The sequence below is a fragment of the Cavia porcellus genome, unplaced genomic scaffold (assembly GCF_034190915.1).
Source record: "Cavia porcellus strain 051 isolate PalLab524CR breed Dunkin Hartley unplaced genomic scaffold, mCavPor4.1 scaffold_32, whole genome shotgun sequence".
Lineage (NCBI taxonomy): Eukaryota > Metazoa > Chordata > Mammalia > Rodentia > Caviidae > Cavia > Cavia porcellus.
Window position 1 is genome coordinate 28825246 of NW_026947515.1, and position 20221 is coordinate 28845466.

A 20221-nucleotide genomic window follows, 5' to 3' on the forward strand; every position below is an offset into this window, starting at 1 on the left:
TTTGCCTCCTTACAAATCCAATTTATGAACTGTTCTTCCGAAACAACTCATGTTTTAAAGCAAGATCAAAGGGAGAAGAGTCCTTGGGACCCACCCCATTCTTACCAGGAAATTCCACTGCCTCACCATGCCATCCAGCCACCAGGACCTCCACACCCAGTGGTGTCTGGTGTCCATTGCAAGCTGGAATGGTAGGGCTGGCTTTGGCCACTGTCCCCTGCTCCATCAGTGGCGTTGTAGTCAGCCATGGAAAGTTTTGGTGCACACTATGACCTGGACATACATGGAGGACATTCTCTGAAGGGAACCATAACAGACCACATACTGCATGGCTGCACTTAGGGAGGTTCCGGGAGTCATCGAATTCACAGAAATTGGCAGTGGAGTGGACCCTAGAGGATCCTAGAGGAAGAGAGTCAGTGTTTAAAGGGGACAGAGCTTCAGTTCATGAGAGACAGTGGGGTTTTGGTGTGGCAGATTTTTGCGTATGTTTACCACAATTTTAAAAGTTAAAAAACCAAACCACTGTTGTATCTGGAGGCCTTGGTCTCTCCCCTGTGGCACTGCTGAGGTTTGGGACTGAATTACTCCACATGATGAGACTCTTCTGGGTGTGGGAAGGTGTGTGGTTTTCGGGTGTTGTTGGAGATTGGTTTTGGTTTTTTGAGATAGGCTTGCTATGTAATTGAGGCTGACTTTGCGCTCACTATGTAGCCCAGTGTCACCTCAAACTTTAAATAGTCCTCCTGGGGCTGGGGATTTAGCTCAGCGGCATAAGCGCCTGCCTTGCAAGCAGACAGTCGTGAGCTCGATCCCTGGTACCGATAAAAAGGAAAAAGACCAAAATAAATAAATTAATTAATTAATTAAATAGTCCTCCTGTTTTAGCCTCCCATGTGCTAGGATTACAGGTGTGTGCTACCAAGCCTGGCTGGTAAGTTGGAGCCCTGGTGCCCAGCTACAAGATGCTGACCAACCTTCCCTAGGTATTAAAATCACCTATGTCTCTAGATGTTGCCTGGGTGGGGCACCAGGCGCCCCATACACACACACACACACACACACACACTCACACGCCCCTTCTGCTCTTTAGCATGAAGGAAAAACAACTCTTCAAGTGCAAAATTGAAAGTTAAATGAAAGGTAAAGTGGAAGCTACGAAATACACGTTTCACCAGTTGAAGGAGCAGGCTGGAATCACAGAGGACCGAGACAGATGTGCGTTAGACCTGGGGGAGGGGGAGGGAATAAAACCAAAGCCAGAAGTGAGGAGAGCAGCAGCCGGTGACACAGCTCTAGGCTGCACACTCCTCCCTAGTAAGGGACAGATCCATGGGATAGGTACAGAGGCGTGGGCACACTGCTGACCACACAGACCAGCTGGCTCCCAGGACCACTCTCTCCAACACTTACAGCCCCACGCACCTCTCGGATCCACGCAGGGCTGGCCTAGCTCCCTCACAGGGAAGAGGTTTAATTGAGCGAGGTTTAATTGAGTTCTTATTTCTTCTCTACTATCTGAAACCTCTGCAATTAAAGCCAACTCAAAATCATTTATGTAAGTGTGTATTTTCAATGTCCTTCAAAATGTAGACCATCTAGAAAAAATGTAACTGTTAACATTAAACAATGGCAGTTCGGGCTCTGCAGATCTGTCTTTGAGGTAAAAGTGACCGCTGGGTTAGGGGCTGGGCTGTGGCTCTGCGGTATAGCCCTTGCCTGGGATGAATGAGGCTGTGGGGGTCTATCCTTAGCACGGAAGTACACAGGCCTCAGTACGCGGTGAGCCTGCAACAGTGTCCTAACCTGCGTCACTTCCTTGCTTTGCTAATTTGCTGCCTGTCGATGTTTTGGGTCTCCAGTGCAGACCTGCAGAATCGGCATTGTTTACAGACTACGCTCCCCTGCTTGGTTTAACCTTGAACACTCCCGAATTCCTCCACAGATGCAGCTCCCGGTGAATTCTTTCTTTCTTTTTTTGTGCAGTGCGGGGGAAATGCCTCATGCATGGCTAAGCAAGCTTTCTACCTCGGAGCTACCCCTCAGCTTCAGTTCTTCTTTTTGAGATTCTGGTAAAACATACATCATCCAGTGTGTGAAGGTCTTTGAAGTGAGTGGCGCGTGGCATGAAACACATTGCATGGCTGTGTGGCCGCCCCACCCTCCATCTCCGGCCTCACTTGTGCCCTCACACTGAACTCTCCGCAATCCACGTGCCCTACCCTCCCACATTCTGAGGCTGCGAGTGTGTCCCTGAGGAACCCACAGTGCGTGTCCCGCCGGGGCAGCTGCTCCACCCCGGGTAGCATCCACGCAGTTCTCCCACAGTAGTGGTTTCTTCACCTGCTGCTGTTCACATTTCATTCCCATGTGACACTGAAATCATGTTTGAAGTTTGAACTTTATAAACTCCTGGCTTTGTGCTGCTTTATTCTGGGTCTGTTTAGGATCTCACCAAAGCCCTTCTCTCTGTTCCCATTTTCTTTTCTCAGAAATGAGTTGCTTCTGTTTATGGAAAAAAAGAAACATTTGCTCCATGTGGATGAGTACCTCTTCCGGTCCTGGTTTAGTTTGCTCCCACTGGGGTGCCTGGTTCACTACATGGACAACGCCACTGAGTTCCTGAACCATGCGCCTGCTTATGTGCTGGACTGTTTCAAGGGGACTTACTATCGGCTGGCAGAAGCTCACATCTCTTCCCAGAGTGTGGTGGTGGGTAGACGTCTGCAGGGGGTGGGTCCTTCCTGCAGGGTGCACCTGGCTGGGGGCAGCTCTAGACATAAGAGAACCAGGAGGGGGCCGTTGTAGTTTTAGGTCTAACATTTGTTTCACTAAATACAACTCAAGAAAATAATGGCCCTTTGTTATTCCCACTGGTGGGAGGCAGAACAGCAGGCACTGTGCTGTGACCCACTTCCTAGTTACAGCCTCTCCTTTGAGGAACTTTTGGCCATAGAAAGTGATGTAATCTTAAATCCTGAATTTTTGGGGGAATCAGGCAGTTAGTAAGAAGCAAAAAGCAATAATCTGACTATTCAGAGATATTTAGGATTTTTCAAAGCATTGCTGCCCCCAAGAGAGCATACGGTAATTAATCTGTCATTTCCTCTCCCTTCATGATCCTAGGATGTTGAGAAAATTTTTAAGAAGCTGTTGCAGCTCGTGGACACGTACGGTGGCGTGTAAGTAGAAAAGCCACCTGCAGCCTCCTCCCAGGCATGTCCCTGCTGCCCTGCTGATGGGCGGCTGCTCACACTCACTGCCAGGATGGAAGACCACAAGCCAGTGTCCACACCCACTGCTCCTCACCAGTGCCCCATCTGATCATTTAATTTTTTAGCAAAGAAGTGAGAGCTATCATCTGCTGAGATTTTATTTGCACCTGGTCTTTGTTTCCTATGTGGTTTTCATTTATTTTTAAATGATCATTATTGTTGTACATAATTATATTTGTGTTCTGCATATTTTAAATTGGGATTTGGCTTTTGCACTGAGCTCTATCTTCAGCCCCTTAAAAAATATTTTAGCCAGGCATGGTAGCACATACCTGTTTTCTAGCATGCAAAAGGTAGAGGCAAGAAGATTGCTGTGAGTTTGAGGCCAACCTGGACTACATAGTGATTAGACACTTTTAAAAAGAAAAATCAATATTTTTTTTTTTTTGTACTAGGGATTGAACTCATGACCTTGCTTGTGCTTGTCAGCCAGGCGCTTATGCCACTGAGCTAAATCCCAGCCCGAAAATCAATAATTTTTTAAAAATATATTTTAAGTTTTGAGATGACATCTCAATAAATTGTAAAGTTGCCCAGATGAAATTTAGACTTGTGCTGGGATTACAGGTGGGTGCTTCATGCTTTTTTTTTTTTTTTTGACACAGGGTCCCACTATGCAGTTCAGTCTGGCCTTGGGCTCACTTTGTAGCCCTGGCTGCTCTTGAACTTGCAAACTATTTTCCTGCCTCAGCCTCTCGAGTGCTGAGATAATAGTGTGCCACCGTGCCTGGCTTTGTGCTGCATTTTTTAACATTCAGTTTTGATATGTCTTTTGTAAATCAGATCCTTTAAAATGAAAATCTCAGGTGGTTTTGCATACCTACTGAAGTCGTTTATTCTGTCCCTTTGTGTGCCATCTATTGCCGGGAGGGACAGAATGCAGGAGAGAACTGTGTCTTGGTTTCAGGGGTTTGTGCCTCTCCTGGCGCTCCCAGCCCCTGGTTCCCGGTGTCCACGCAGCTTGAGTCAGCTATGCTGGGTGTGCCAGGGACACAGCTGCGCTGGTGGCTGCCGCATCACCACTCTCATCCTCTCACAGACCTCTGTTAGTACAAAGAAGTCAGGTCCATGAGGAGTGGGATGAAACTCCACACACATGTTGTTGTTTTTCTAGCATTTCTTGCTGTCTGCCTTCCCTGCCCGGAAGTAGGGCTGATTTTCAAATATATACAGCATTTCTATGAGTTACATAGACCCCTGGCTTTTTTTCAGAGTAAAGGGTTGAGTTTGTAGGTACTTTAACTTGCTTTTATTAGAACAGTTCATGCTGCAAAGGAAAAACAACTTCTTTCCCTTTTACTCTGATTCAGAAGTTCAGGGACAATTGAAATTTCCCAGGCGTGGGCCCTAGGACCTAGGCTGGATCAAGGCCCTTCTTGCAAGTCTTTCAGAGGGGAGGAGCTGAGCGTCGGTAATGGGCGTTGTTTGCCCATTTCTTCTGCGTGATGCTGATTTTTCTGCACTTTGGGCAGAATTCTGGAGGAGACCCTGGTACAGTGTTACCTGCCTCTGTGCCTCAAACTGCATGAAGCCGTCTGCAGCAGCACCCGGGACTGCCAGTTCTACGAGGTTCTGGCCTTGTCTGCAGAGCTTGTCGGCAGGTTTGTTAGACTTCAGCCAGGCCAGGTAAGTGGGATTAATATTTCTAATACTGTGCTCGGGGAGGTATGGGATCCCAGCAGCTTCTGTCTACAAGGACAATGCACCAGTTCTCTCTGGATGGCTGGGGTGAGGCAGATCCAGCTGTGGGTATGCGTTGGGTATTTGCTCAGCACTGAACCTGACAGAGGCAGCTCTGTAGCCAGGCAAGGTCTTACTGATAAGATGGCTTTTTATATTCCTTGATTTCTTTGTTCATGGAAAATGGAAGAATCTCGTTCCCCCCAAACATGCATGCTCTTTCTCCTCTGGAGCGCCTCTATGTTGCAGTACAGTACAGTAGCTTAGTCTGTCCTACTGGCCCAGTTCTGTGCACCCTGTGACTCTGTGTCTTCATCACTGTCTCTTCACTGGGACAGAATTACAGCACCTGCAGCGTAAAAGAGGCAAGCTTTATTTTGGCTCTCAGTTCAAGGCCACGGTCAGCTGGCTGCAAGACAGAAACAGTGTGGCCGAGGGCATGGAGGAGGAGGAGGAAAAGTTGCTCATGTGGCCACCAGGCAGCAGAGCAAGAAAGGGGGCGCCGGGAACTGGAATACTCGTTCAGGTCTCAGCCCTCCCCCAGCTGCACGCTGAGCTCTCAGTGCTGCCTCAGATGACCCCTCTGATGAGTGCAGTGGCCCATGATGCAGTCACCTTCAAAGCCGCACGCACTTTAGGTGACATTCTATACCTAAACTACGGGTGATCCCCAATACGGGGCCTCACCCTGCGGCTTCTTGAGGGTCACTCTCAGTGCCTGGCTTTCCCCTCTCACCTTTGCACTTTGGACTCATCCTTTGGGCCATAGCATCAGGGGCTTTTTCTTCATAGCGGTGATGTCACCCCATCTGAGTGTTCTGCCTTCTCTTTGAAAGTGATATAGGATTTTATACAGAGTCTGTTTCTCAACTTTAAATCAAAACTTGGGATTCAGTGGAAAGAGATCATTTAACCTTCTCACCATATCCCTTTCAGTTTTTCTTGATGACATATAAGAAACCCACTCCGATTTATTTTATTGGTAAAGGAAGCGCTCCTGAGTACATAACCCTTCATAGGCAGATCCCAGCTCCCAGGCACACGGTGTCTATGCAGTACTGCAGTTATATGGGGTGTATTTTTCTATGGCGATTGCTGTCTTCACTGGTTGACTGATTGGTTGAGATCTTGTGTTAGTCAAGTCTGTGGTGGCCTGGCAAGAGTGCTACCGGTGCCATAAAAACAGGGAGACTTTGTGTTACTGAAACGGAACATAACAGACTTGATGTGACAGGTGTCCGCTCTTTGGTTGGGTGGTGGACTGATGAGAGGCAGGTAGAGAAAGCAAAACCCCATCTGGGGGTCGCTGAGTGCAGCCTTGGGTGCTTCCTTTAGGCTGCTGCTTTTCTTTTTCAGTACTAGGATTAAACCTAGCTGTTTCTGGTTTTTTTTTTGTTTTTTTTTTGTTTTTTTTTTTTGTCTTTTTGTCGGTACCGGTGATTGAACTCACGACTCCCTGCTTGCAAGGCAGGCGCTTATGCCGCTGAGCTAAATCCCCAGCCCCTATCTGTTTCTGTTTTTTGAGAAGAGTCTTGCTAAATTGTCCAGCCTGGATTGCAAGCATGTGCCGCCATGCCAGTCCTACCTGTTTTGTTTTTTTCAATGTGTGATGGCGGAGGGTTGAAGGGGTGTGCTTGCAGTTCTGTTGGGTTTATCACCTTGTCTGGCTCTCAGTTTGCCTCTTGACCCCTTTACCCTGTCCTTGCTGGTGGCAAGGAAAGGAGGGCACTGCCTTTCCCGAGAGTACCTTGGAAGAGGGTTCGCTGACCTCTTGGACAGCAGATGAGCTGTTTTATCATGGATTGCGTGGCCTGGGCTTTGCAAGCTCTGGGTTTCACAGCGTGGACCTCTCATCTGGTCTGGAGGAGACAGGCCCTTTTATTGAGTGGACCCCACAGGACACAAGCACTGTGCCTTCTTTCCCTTCTTCCTGTGTTTTGGCAGAGCCCAGATCTGAGGGAGCAGAGTGCTCATCCAGTGGGCTTCAGACAAGGCCTTGGAGCACCAGCCGGGATGAGGGAGCAGCAGAATGGAGCCAGTAACCTCTCTCATGTCCCCACAGGACTCGGCAGGCCAAGAGGACGAAGCCAGCAAGAATGTGTTCTGGGGTGCTCTCTCTGCCACTCAAAACTGGCTCAAGAAAGTGTTTAAAAAGAGCATGCTGTGTGCATTTTCCCTGTTCTCCTACCCTGAGGAGATTAAGGTAAATTGTTGAAGGCACTAGGCGGGACATGTGCCACTGTGTCCATCACCATCTCCTGGCAGGGCCACAGCGAGGCTCTTGTGAGCTGCCCTGAGTCTCTGTGAGCCTCCCCAGGAGCGGGTGTCACTGCTTCCCCAGCTTCTGCATGACCCAAGACAGGACAGAACCTGTGGGCCTTGCTCCTGCACAGGCAGTGGCGAGAGTGCTGCCCTGAGGACACAAGGGGTCTGGGTTAGAACTGAGGCTTTCAGGTAGATGCACGGCTGTGGGAACAGAAGCCCAATGTGAAAGGAGCTGGTTGTGGGGAAACTGAGGAACACTGTGCTTGCATTGCATTTCTGAGTACCCAGATATAGGGAGGATCCCACAAGTGGGTCACCCCAGAGTAGTGTGAAAAGCTGTGGGGTTTGGTCTGCAGGTTTGGTTGCAGGGGGCTGCAGTCCTCTCGAAGATGGGTACAAAGCCTGGGCAGGTGAAGGCGGAAGCTCTGGCCACCCCCTCTACACAGCACAGCCTCTGTCTTCCAAACAGCAGATCGTCCCTTTGCAGTCAGCTTCCAGGTTAGGGAGCCAGGGGTTCCCCCTAGTGACCTGTGACCTCCTCCTCATCGACATAGCTCCCCACAGGTCCCCTGAGGGCTGAGTCAGTTGCCACATGAGATACTGTTCTCTCAATGACTGGAGCTGTGTCAGTCCCTGCAGAAAGCACAGCAGAGCTGCGACCAGCTCAGCCAGTGCAGTCCCTTCCTTAGCCACCCAGCTTAGCAGCAAGCACCTGTTCCCACCATGAGCTCCAGCCTGCCTTCAGTGATCTGTGGCCACCTCTGTGTTAGGCCGCTTCCCCTGAGGCAGGGATCGCTGCACCAGCCTGTAATTCATCAAGGAGCAGGTGATCCCGTCCCGACTGCTATCTGAAGTTTCAGACTAACACCCTGTCATGCCACTCCAATAAAACTGAAGTGTTCCCTGTTATTCTGCTACTTGAGAGGCTGAGGCAGGGCGGTTACAAGTTTGAGTCCAGTCTGAACAGCTTAGCAAGTCAGTGAGAACCGGTTTCAAAATAAAAAATGAGTGGGGGGCGGGTAAAAGTTTGGGAGATAGGTTATTGTGAAAGGCCTGGGTCTGCTCTCTCATCCTAAAAATGCAGCACCAAGACCTCCACCCTTGTGGTAACTGATTCAGGCAAGAATATCTAGGAGTGCAGAAACCAGTCCCATGAGCACATGACTATTCCAGTGCAGGATTTGTGTCATACTGTAAGAGAGTACTCTTATCGTGGACAAGTCCGACAGACACCCGTGTCACTGTCCCCCCCAGTTCCAGAGAGGACTCACCGGCTTAAGTCTAGCACCTGAGCTGTTTGTTGAGCGCCGAGGAATAGTCACACTCAGCCACGCCTGATGCTCCCAAAGTGTCTCCCGGGGCTTAGCTTGTAGTGTTCCTGTCCCGATTCTTAATTGCCAGAGAATGACCAGTAAGTCAGGCAGAGAAACAGCATAGGAAGTGGCCTGAGCACTTCATAAAGTCAGCTTCATAAAGATAAAATACCAGGGAGCCTTCTGGAATAGAGACCCGAGGTAGTGTGTGTCCCAGATGGACCCTGGGTCCAGTCAGCATGAGCAGACAGTGGAAGGCATGGGGCAGGCAGCTCATGCACCTCATGCCTTCATCTACTTGGGACACAGATGTGAGTTCTCCAGGGTATGGCAGCAGGACGCTGATGATGGGGAACATCACTGTCCTGCAAGTGGCTCCATAGCAAAGGGAGGAGGAATAGAGAGAGACAGAGAAATCCGCTGTGTTGAATACAGAAACCTCAGCAGCATAGTGCAGAGGACATGAGGGTCACTGCCGTCCTTGTCAATTTTTTTTTTTAAGTTTGAAAGTTTTCAAAATACAGTAGTGGCTCAAAATTCTTTCATACTCAAACCAGTTGTGGAGTGGAAGGACAGTGGTGGCTGCTGGTCCAGTAGGGCCCTGGGTTCACAGGCCACATGGGTGGCTTCTTAGTTACTGTTCTCTCATTGCTGAGACAAAATACCCGACATGCAAAGTTAAGTGGAAGGAAAGCTTTATTTTGCTCACAGTTTGTGGAGGTTTCTGTCCATAGTCAGCTTCCTCCAAGGAAGGGCGGCTCAACTGAAAGGCAAAGGTTTGTGGTGGCAGAAGACAGCAAAAGTAACAAGAGCAAAAGCAGAAGAAGAAGAGAACTGACTCCTGCCCCTCATATTGTGTATGGGCTACATCCCCACACTGAACAATGAATCATCCACCAACTCTAGATTCAGCCACTTTGAAGAGCACCCACTTGTAACTGCATGAGGCTTTGGGGTGACATTCAGATGCAACCATATCAGTGGCTTCACTCTGGTGTGCCACTCACAGCCCGTGAGTAATAGAAATGGCACCAGAGCAGGTATCTTGTGGTCCAGACTCCATCATACTTGGGGTTTTGTTTGTTTGTCATTTATTTGTTTCATTTTTTGAGATAGCTTCTCACTGTATAATTTCTGGCTGTTCTTGAACTCACTATGAAGCCCAGGCTCCTGCCTCAGCCACACAAGTACAGTGGGATTACAGGCATGCAGCCCCATGCACCCAGGGCACTGAACCTTGTTACCCATACCTTTTGAGACACGGTCTTGCTAAGTCACTCAAATTTGAGGTCCTCCTGCCTCAGGCTCCCCAAGGGCTAGGTTACAGGTATACACCACCACTCTCACAACTTGTCTGGCTTATTTTGAGCCCCGATAAAATGTATGTTATTTACACTAGGCTTGCATTCATGGGCTCAAGCAATCCTCCTGCATCAGCCTCCTGAACACCTCGGATTACACACCTGTGTCCCCTCACCTGGGTGCCTGTCCTTTCTGAAGGATTAGCCCATACAGGTGTCCTGGTGGCTGTTACTGACTTGTTTTGTAGGTCTGGCGACGGCTCGTGAACATAGACTTCCCTGAGACACCAATCTGGAAAAAATCGCTGCTGGGGCACATGGAAGGGAGGCTCAAGCAAGTACGGGACTTCAGGGGTGCTCTTGGGGGGAGTGGCTGCAGGGACGTCAGTGAAAGTAGAGCTTCAGAAGGACTGGTGGACGTGAGTGATATATGAGGATGGCCCGCCGGCCTGTGCAGAACCTAGGATGAACCATGGCTTTGTAGTTCTCTTTTTGATCTGGCTTCAGTTTGACCACAGAAAACGCTTTCCAGGTTCTATTGTGATATCCCTGGTGGCAGTACGGGAGCCTTCTACATACACGGGGCAGTCCTGCCCCAGGCAAGGGCTCCTACAGTCTGTGGTTGGCAGGAGCCGTAGTAAAACAAAACACGGTGACAATGGAGAGAACATAAAAAGTGCTCTTCATTTTGGATGCAGACATCCGACCCCAGGAAATCAGATTTTACGTTGTATGAAGGCTTCACAGGTGCCTGCCAAAGGGATCATTTTTAGGAAAATAGAAGCAAAGGGAAAAATGAATTCTTTGTCACAGTTTGCCTGTTTTCCGAGCTGCTGTTTTTGCAACTCGAGAGAAAAGACACTTGTTTTTCTTTTTGCTTCTGTGATGAGGGGCAGGGAGGATGTGCTTAGCATGGATCGAGGAGAACAGAGGCACAGGACTAGGTGGGGTGGGGATGGGTGTTACACCGCATGGTGCCTTAGCACGGCCTCCTAATGCTTCACGCCCCTCCATGTCCGCAGGCACCACCGCGCCTCCAGATCAATGCCTTCTGCAGCACTCAGTGGAACGTTACAGGCCCGGCTGACAGTGTGGCCCAGAGCTTCCAGGACTGTGTTATCGAAGCTGTGAGCTCCACCTGCCAGGTGACGTGTCTCTCCTGTTTGGATTCCCTGCAGCTGACGGCCATTCAGTGCTTGCTAGTTCTGAGAGGCTGGGCTGAGCAGTGGCTGTATCGTGGGTGTCCCTCTCCTTGTGTGTGGTGGTGAAACTGAAACCCAGTAACCGTCTCCCCACTTCCTACAGCTGAGGCTGTTTGTATTGGGGGGGGCCATGCTGCATGTGAGCATATCATGAGCACTGTAGTTCACTGGCTTCCTCCTCCACTGACATTTACCTGGCAGGTGTGCATGGAAAGACTCCCAAAAATCGAGAAAACATTTGTGGAAGAAAAAGGCATGAAACCGTAAAGTCTGTATTAGGGTTGCCGTGTAGCTGAATGGTAAAGCGGTTTGTTCGTGCACACAAGGCCCTGAGTTTGAGCCTCTGTAAAACAGAAAAAAACAAAACATGCCATCAATTCACTGAGGGATTTTTTTGTTTTTCATTTTTGCTGAGTGGAAAGAGATTGTCCCTCATGGGCCAGCAGGAAGTCTCCTCGGGACACCACATAGCCAGGCTCCCTGCTGACCCCAGAACCCCTGCTCCTGTTTCTACTGCAGGCCTTAGCTTCCCAGCTGGCCAGCAAGTAATTCTGGAAGTACAGCTTGTTGTCTTCCAGGGACCAAGGGTCCCTAAGGTTTGTCACCAGCTAATAACTTTTATGAGGCTTTCATTTCCGTACTTTATTCAAACCGTTATTCACCCACTGACAGTTACGCTTCAGTGGGTGTGAGTTATTCACAGAAGTATATAGCCACTGTCACAGATAATTGTGAACCAGTTTTCTCCCCGCAGAAGGAGACCCTACCCCCAGCATTAGCTGTCACCTCCCACCCTTGCAGCCACCTGTTCCCATCCTAGCACCTATAACCATGATAGATTTCCCTCCACACCGTTACAGGAATGAAATCATAGTGTGTGAGTACATATGTAGATACCACATTGTATAGAGTTTCTATTCCCTGAGTCCATTGATGAACATCTGTGTTGTTTTTGGCATTCTAAATACGCTGGCGTAAACATTCACGTACAGCTTTACATGTGGGTGTGTCTTTCTATGTGTCTTGGAGAAATTACATACCCAGCTGTGGAACTGCTGGGTTGTATGGTAAGTCTGTTAAACTGTTTGGAAAACTGTCAGACCAATTTCTAACTGAGCTGGACCTTTCGTGTTCCAGCCAACATCGTAGGAGGCTTCTGGGGTCTCCATACTGCTGCCGATCGTGCTCTCTAACTTGATGGTTTAGCTGTCCTGGGTGATGTGAGGGCGACTCTCATTATGGTTTTGATTCGCTGTTGAATAGTAACATCAAGCAACTTTTCATGTGTTTTTGGCTACAGCTAATCAGATCTTTGGCCTGTTTTTATTAGGTTGCGTTTTTATTTTGAGTGGTAAGAGTCCTTTATACTGTCCATATGTAAGTTTCCTGTCAGATATAAGACGTATTAACAGTCTCTTCCCTTCTGTGAATTCTATGGATTATCTTTTCTTGTGGTTTCTGCTCATGTTTTTAATTTTGATGAAGTCCAGTATGATGGTGATAGTTTGTGTGGATGTGTGCATGCACGTGTGTGTGTGTTTTGAGACTAAGACTCAGTATGTAGTCTAGGCTGGCTTCAAACTCACTGTGTAGCTCAAGCTGGTCTTGAACTCATAATCCTCCTGCCTCAGCTTCGTGAGTGTTGGGGTTATGGGTATACCTCAACACTCCGATTTGTTGCTTATGGTTTTGTTATCAGAGAATCTTTTATTAAATTCTATATCATGAAAAGTTAAGGCTGTGTTTCCCTCTATGAGTTGTCTATGTGTTTTGTTTTTTGTGCTAGAGATCTGGTATATGTGTTAAGTACGCGCTCTGCCACTGACCTGCTTCTTCTGAAAGTCTGCAGCCTCGGCCCTTCAAACTCAGCTTCTCAGTTTCCCCAGGGAAATGAGGCGGACAGGGATGGCACTGAGACTGTAGTCGGTTTGGGGGAAATTTTACTTTAATCACATCTGTGAGTGTGAAATGTCTTTCTGCTTATTTAGGTCATTAGTTTATTTTCGACAAGGTTTTGTTTTTAGAGCCTTAGCTTTACGTCTCTCTTGTGAAATTTATTTCTAAGTACCTTATTGTTTTGCGGTTGGAACTGAAATACTTTCTTAATTTATAGATCATTCATTGTGAGTGTATAAAAATATAGTTGCACCTTATTTTTTTTGTGTGGGTGTGTGTGGTACCAGGGATTGAACTCACAACCTCGTACTTGCCAGGCAGGCGCTTATGCCACTGAACTAAGTCCCCAGCAAAACTATATGTTCTTTTTTTTGGTACTAGGGATAGACTCACAACCTCGTGCTTGCCAGGTAGGCACGTAAGCCGCTGAGCCAGATTCCCAGCCCTGCACCTTGTTCTTGCACCCTGCAGCCTGGCTGGTATCATTCTGGGGCTCCAGTGGGGGTATCTATGGAGAGGGAGCACGCGTAAGGTTCCCCATACGGGCAATGTTGTTACCTGTTGCTTCTTCCTTTTTAGTCGGAATGCCTTTTATGTCTTTTTTTTTTTTTTCACCTGATTGCTCTGGTTAGAAATTTTAGTACTGCGATAAAAGCAGTGAAATGGAATCTTGGTTCCAATTTGGGAGTGTTGGATTTTGTCAAAAACTTTTCCTATATATAACAAAGTGATCAAAGTGGGTTTTTGCTGTTTGACACAATGTGTTATATTAATTTTTTGTATTAAATTAATCCCCCATAAATCCCACTTAGCCATTGTATATTATTCATTTCATACGTTTTTGAGTGTCTTATTTCATCCTTTTTTAAGAGAAAACAAAAAACACAGAAAAGGAAAAAAGCAAAAGAGACAAACAACAAACCCAAAACAGTAACAATATCGGCTTTCAAAACAAGATGATAGGAATTTAACAATGGTTATCTTATTTCATCCTTTTAAGTGGTGAGATGTAATGTTGTAAATTTACCCTCTCTTTAAAAAATATTTGCTGAAACTTTGAACTTAAAGAAGAAAAACATTTTGTTTCTTGGTAAAGAATCAGAAAGGGAATTAAGATGTTTGTGGTTTTTGCACATACTCTTTGAAAGGATTGTGGTTTAGGAACATAAGCAAATGATTCTTTACGGTTTCAATCACACTGATTTTGGTATTTTTCATGACACAAAGTGTAGGAGCCACAGAAAAGCTGGCGGCCAGCCAGAAGGGGAGCTTGACGTAGCCGGTGCGGGCGTGGCTGTGTTTTTGCTTCTTCCTATCTCTGGCACTGATCACTTAAGACAATGGTAGAGGGAAGTGGAAGCGGTCTAAAAAATACTAGCTGTTTTACTTTTGTGTTTGCATGTGTATACGTGTGGTGCTAAGGACTGACCCCATGTTGTGAGTCGTGCCTGGTAATAACTCGACATGTGCCACGCCCTCACCTCTATTTCAGGATTGTTTTGCAATCCTCCAAAAACACCTTCAGTAGTACTTCTGAACTGCTATTGGGTAACTTATTTCTGTTACTAAACAACAAACCAGGAAGAAAAGCTTCTAGACTTTCCTCTTTTTATTCATTTTCTTGTAGTCTCAGACCAGTATCCTTGAAGGACTCTCCTGTTATGATTACCAGAAACTTGGCATCCTCCTGTCTGCAGTGGTTACCAAGTCCTGGCCTCAGAGGAATGGGCAAGCCGTGAATGACCCAGACGAGATTCTGAAGTACCTGCTCACATGGCGGGACGTGGAGCAGTTCTTCAAGTTGTACGGTACAGCGGTGCCCCCGGGAAGGTCTCGTGTCATGGGTTCCCCCCCTGTGAGCCCTGCATGTATAAGTGTGCCTTTCTGCACCTCCATCTGCTGCTTCAGGGATCCAAAACCAGGTGATTCCTGCAGACCATAGTCTGAGAATCTGTCGTGTTAAGGGCACAGGCTATAAAACCCTGAGCAGTGTGGTCCTCCTGGCTTAACTTGGCTCTCATTGGAAACCTCTTCCCAGACATGGGAGCCATGTGGGAGACAAATTAGGATGAGAGATGAACCTCCAGAGCAGGAGCAGAATAGGGTAGAGTAACAGCAAATCTGGAAACCTTCTGCGTGGGAGTTGAGACAAACCCAGAGACCCTTGGGGGATGCCTGTGATATACGTGGGGAGGTAGAGTGGGGATGCGGGAATGCGCTGTTCTGAATGTATTCTTCCTCTGACCAGGAACCAATGAGAAAATTTTAGCCAATATTACAGAGGAAGGCCAGAAGCTGATGGCTATAGTCGACTCTGTGTTTACAGAAGTTGTCAGTGACCTCCAGGCTGGGACCATTTTAGTTGGACAGTTGGAGCTGATCCAGGAACACAGCACTCAGTTTCTGAGCATCTGTGACCTGAGTAAGTGGTGGGCGGAGGTGCGGGCTTCAGGCTGCTGAGGAATTCCTGAGAGCAGACCCTGTGTTTGCATGTGCATTTTCATAGTCCTTTTAATCAGTGTCTCTTCCCAGAAAGCTGAGAAGGACGGTTTATAACTCTCAAGGAAAAGCAGTGAAATAATGCCAAAGCACGAGTGCCTGCTCTTTTCATTCCGTGCTGCTGAGCCCATGGCTCCTCCTGGTCTCTTATCCTGGGAGCAAATGAAGAGGGAGGTGGGCGAAGGTGTTGCCATGGAAAGCGACCCATTTGTGTGGGCCATCTGGGTTACTTGGTTGTTGTTTCAGAGAGAAAATGTCCTTCAGTGCGAGAAGACCAGTGGAATGTGAAGAAAGTGCTGAACTGGAGAGGGAAGCAGCTGGAGATTCTAAAGACAGAGGCGACATGGGTTGACAGCCTCCTGAAGATGTGTGGGAAAACCAGACACCTGGTACCAGGTGGTTTCCTGCTTGGCGCCGTGTGGCAGAGGGGGGCCAGGGCCAGGGTTGGAGGAGGACATAGCAGAAATCAGTCACAAGAACAGAACTCATTTTGCAGAAACAAAAACAATTTTTAACCAAAAACAAGTTTTACATGAGTTTACCAGGAGAAGTCAGCTTTGCTGCTTAGATCCTTCTGATTTGGCCTTTACCATATCTGCAAAGCTCCCACTGATTTCCCCAGGGCCAGTGTCCTCTGTGGACTTGCCTGTGGTGGGAGAGGAGCACTTAGACCCCTATTTTCCAGGCTGTGCCCTGCATGTTTAGTTTGGGGCATGCTGGTATTCCCACGTGTGGGCCCTGAAGCGTACTGTGCTTATGCAGTTTTTTCTTGACAATGAGCCCAGGACCTCTACCCTGAACTACTTCCCCAACCCCTAGTTTTGTTTTTTGTTTTTTTTTTAAATTTTGCAACAGAGTCTTACTAAGTTGCCCAGGCTGGGCTTGATCTTGTGTCCCTCCTGTCTTAGCCTCTCAGAGTGTCAAAATCACAGATGTACCCCTTATCAGGATATGACTTTTGTGGTACTATAGTTTGAACCCCCCTTACTTCTCTACCCATGGTGCTGGGATTATAAGAAGCACCACTCTGCCCAGCATATAAAAACAACTTTCATTCTGTCCCTGGAGTGGGATTGGGAGGGAGGGAAAATAGATGGATGTTTCTAGCTACCCTTTTCGCCCAGAGCATTGCATGCTTCTTTACAATGAAAGTTGGTGAACAAGCCTCAGAAAACAGGGAGGAAACACCTACAGATCGGGTTCTCTTGAGTTTTCATAGAGAAGAAATTAGAGTAAATATAAGGGAAATAGCATAAAATGCTACCAGGATTAGCCGTTTGATATCCTACTTTTCCTCATGCTTTCCAAAGTGGATCTTGAAGAGATGGAGGCAAGACACTCTGAAGACCTCAGCAGCAAGAGACTAAACCAAGTCGTGGCTGTGAAACTGCCCACGTCCCTCGCCTCCCAGCATGTGACGCATTACAATCTGAGCCCTGAGGTCAGAGAAATGGCTAAGAAGATAGACGCGCTAAAAGACAGCCATGTCTTCCAGATTCTGTGGGAGCAGAGGGCAGAGTTGCTGAGCAGTCCTGAAGAGGAACTGGACGATAAGAGCCTGCAGCTTACAGACGTCTATGAAGACTTGTACCTTCCTTGTTATAAAATATTCACTGAACTTTATTACGACCTGAAATCGGGAAAGATCACCTTTGCCATAATTAATGACATCTTCAAGGACTTTATAGGTAAATATGAGGACTTGGATTCTGACTTCCAGGTCATGTGCCTTGTGAATCCTTCCGCCCAAAAGGACTGGATTCCTGAGCGCATCCAGCAGATCAGGGAGTACCACAGCCTGCACCTGGCCGTCAACTCTGCCAAGGTCATCCAACAAGTCAAGGAGAACTTTGAGCTGACTGGTGACTTCAGCGTTCTTCACACGTTACTAAACTTTGTAAGTTTTTGCTAGTGACTCTTGGGTTTGAGGTGTGACCTCCACTCCTGGGGAGCCGTGGGTTTCTGGTTTAAAAGCTGGGCCAGCCGATTTAGCAATTCTGCTGGAACTCTCATTCATTGTTTTTATTTTGTGGCTGGGAATCGAACCCAGAGCCTCACGTTTGCCAGGATGTGCCGCTGAGCTATATCCTTGAGCCCAGCAGCTCTCGTATATACTAAACTCAAGCTGGATGATACGAGGAGTTCCCTTCGTCCTTAGTTAGTTTGACTGCTCCTTGGCAATGAGTTTTCTTGGGTGTCTATGAGAAGCAAGAGTTCAGGAACAGGAGAACTACTGTCTTTACAGAAGAATGGGTTCTATTAGGTTATAGAAGCCCAAGAAGAAAATGCTATTTCAGCGGTCCGGTCTCCTCGCTCCTGCCAGGAAAAGCAAATGATAGTTTGCTGCTGTGAGAGTAAGACATGAGTCTTTTCTCACTGTTTTCTAGATGGGATTTATAAGGTATAGTGTGGCCTTGGTAGGAGAGGAAAGTGTCAGTGTGATTAAAATTTGGATTTATCCACACTTGACCTTGAACCCCCAACACTGTCCTTTTGTAAGTCACTGCTCTAGGCATGTGTCTTGATGGATAGCACAGAGAGAGCAGTAGCGTGGACCTGTAGGGTGACTGAGGAGCAGGCTTAGAGGCCATGTGACCTTCTTTGGAGGCTGGCGGATACTGGCAGCAGTAATGACTCTGGACCATCCAGGAGCAGCAGTGGGACTCATGCTGTCCTCCTGCATGTCCCTCTGTGTCCCCCTGTTGGCATAGTAGCTGCTCATTCTGAGTTGGGCAAGGCAATGGCCCTGCAGTGTCGCTGTAGCTATCTGCAGACCAGGTGTTCCAGCAGCCCTCGCCAGCCTCCAGCACAGCTTTGTCTTGTAGGGTGATAACTTCGAGAACTTTTGCCATGAGACACTGGACCAGATCAGCCCACAGCTCATCGGGGCCAAAAAGAAATTGCAGGACATCAGTGAGCCACGCCGCCGGTGTCTAGAAGAACTGTGCCTGCAGAAAGAGCTTGTCACCTGGCTCCATGAAGAAATGGAAGGTATAGCTGGTCCTCGGCACCTGCCATGGCTGCCAGGGACTCAGGTGGCTTCCTGTGTGGACTTCCTACGTTTTGCAAGATTCTCACCCAGCATCCCCATGTGTAGGATAGGAATGTTGCTTGCATTTTGAGGGGGATTTTGCTTTGTTTTTGTTTTGCAATACTAGAGATTGATCTCAGAGCTTTGCACTGAACTGCATTTTTAGCTCTTAATGTTATATTTTTATTTTGAGACAGGTTTTCATTAAATTGTCTAAACAAGCCTTGAATTTGGAATTCTTCTACCTTTGTTTCCCAGAGTTGCTAGGATTATAGGTGTGTACTTCCAGGCCAGACCTATCTGAATTCTTTAGGTTGTTGAGTGGTGCATACTTCATTACTGTGGGTGGAATTTACATGACATTTCTCAGGTCCTGGTGAAGAAAATCTTTCTTTTCCTCTGCTACTCTGTAGATGTTTGCTGTGAGGAGCTAAGGTTCATTTTCTTATAAATCCCTGATAGCTCTTTCATCTAGATGGTGTGTGTGTGTGCGTGCACGCATGTGTGCACGCACACACACATGTTTTTTTGTTGCTGTTGCTTTGTTTTGTTTTTGTTTTTCACTAAAACACAAGGAGAACTCTTGCCCATGGCGAGGTACTCAACCTGGCCGTGCTTATCTCTTCCAGCCAGGGCCCTGAGCAGCCTGTTTGGTTAGGCAGATTTGTGAAGGAGGTGGAAGAGGAAAGACAGCAGCATGGGTGTGCTGTGGGGACATGGATGTGGCCTTCCTGCTGCCAGCGCAGGCTGCACCGGTTCCAGCTTTTGCTAGCTTTGCTGTACACTCTGGGATCTACATCTTCGCTGATTACTGATTAGCTCCGGGAGAATTATCTTGATTTATTATACTTAATTATCAACATATTATTTATCAGTTGGGCTTCTATTCATTTCTGCATGACAAAATTGGGTAGACTAATGGGGATAAGGTGCATGCAGGCCTAATGGGGTATCTGGAACATTGGTTTTGGGGTGTACACTATATGTCTGGCAAAGTACCCAGATGTTTTTTGAATCTGGGAAGTGGTAAAGCCTTGAACATTGACTTAGTGTCCATTGATAAGTTCACTGTGATGGCCCAGACTGGACTGTCATGCCGTCGAGGTGTGGTGCCACACTGACCTCGTCTCTTGTCTCCCCCAGGCATTAATGAGCTCAAGGTGTTTGTAGACCTGGCCTCCATCTCAGCCGGGGAGAACGATATGGATGTGGACCGAGTAGCCTGCTTCCATGATGCTGTGCAGGGCTATGCCTGCCTGCTTTACGATCTGGATGGGACAGCAGGCTTCGAGGTGTTCATGGACCAGCTTGCGGAACTCTGGAAGGCTCTAGACAATGATGAGAACCTGCCGAATAAGCTGGTAAGTCTCATTCCTGGTGCCACGGCAGATCCAGGATAGGAAGGCAGCACTTAGAGGCCTCGGGGGAGTGGCTGTGTGCAGGGCAGCAGAACTGTGTGGTGGAGACATGGACAGCCATGCAAACTGGTGCTCAGAAACCATTTTCTTTCCACAGTGGAATGACTCCTCTGTCTTGTGTTAGGAAAGGAGGTAAAGAATTGCATGTCAGCAAGCCTCTACCCTATGGAACACAGAAGACCGAAGGGAAACATATTAAAATGTTTCCAGTAGTTTTCTTGAATGGTGGTTTTATTCCCTTACTTTTTAGTATCTTCTCAGTTGGTTTTTTGTTTGTTTGTTTGTTTGTTTGTTTGTTTTACCCCAGTATTGGTGCCGGAACCCAGGCTTCCGCCCCGAGT

At 47.6% G+C, this 20221-nt stretch overlaps 1 protein-coding gene across 1 annotated transcript in view; it reads left to right on the forward strand.

Moving 5' to 3' along the window:
• Rnf213 (ring finger protein 213) overlaps positions 1-20221 on the forward strand; it is a 92722-nt gene that overhangs the window by 25373 nt on the left and 47128 nt on the right. The window contains exons 12-23 of the mRNA XM_013147143.3: positions 2493-2712; positions 3127-3182; positions 4748-4901; positions 7018-7158; positions 10083-10172; positions 10857-10979; positions 14560-14740; positions 15181-15354; positions 15678-15827; positions 16742-17328; positions 18257-18422; positions 19606-19823. Coding sequence (XP_013002597.1) covers positions 2493-2712; positions 3127-3182; positions 4748-4901; positions 7018-7158; positions 10083-10172; positions 10857-10979; positions 14560-14740; positions 15181-15354; positions 15678-15827; positions 16742-17328; positions 18257-18422; positions 19606-19823 — 2260 coding nt within the window. The remainder of the gene's footprint in view (positions 1-2492; positions 2713-3126; positions 3183-4747; positions 4902-7017; positions 7159-10082; positions 10173-10856; positions 10980-14559; positions 14741-15180; positions 15355-15677; positions 15828-16741; positions 17329-18256; positions 18423-19605; positions 19824-20221) is intronic.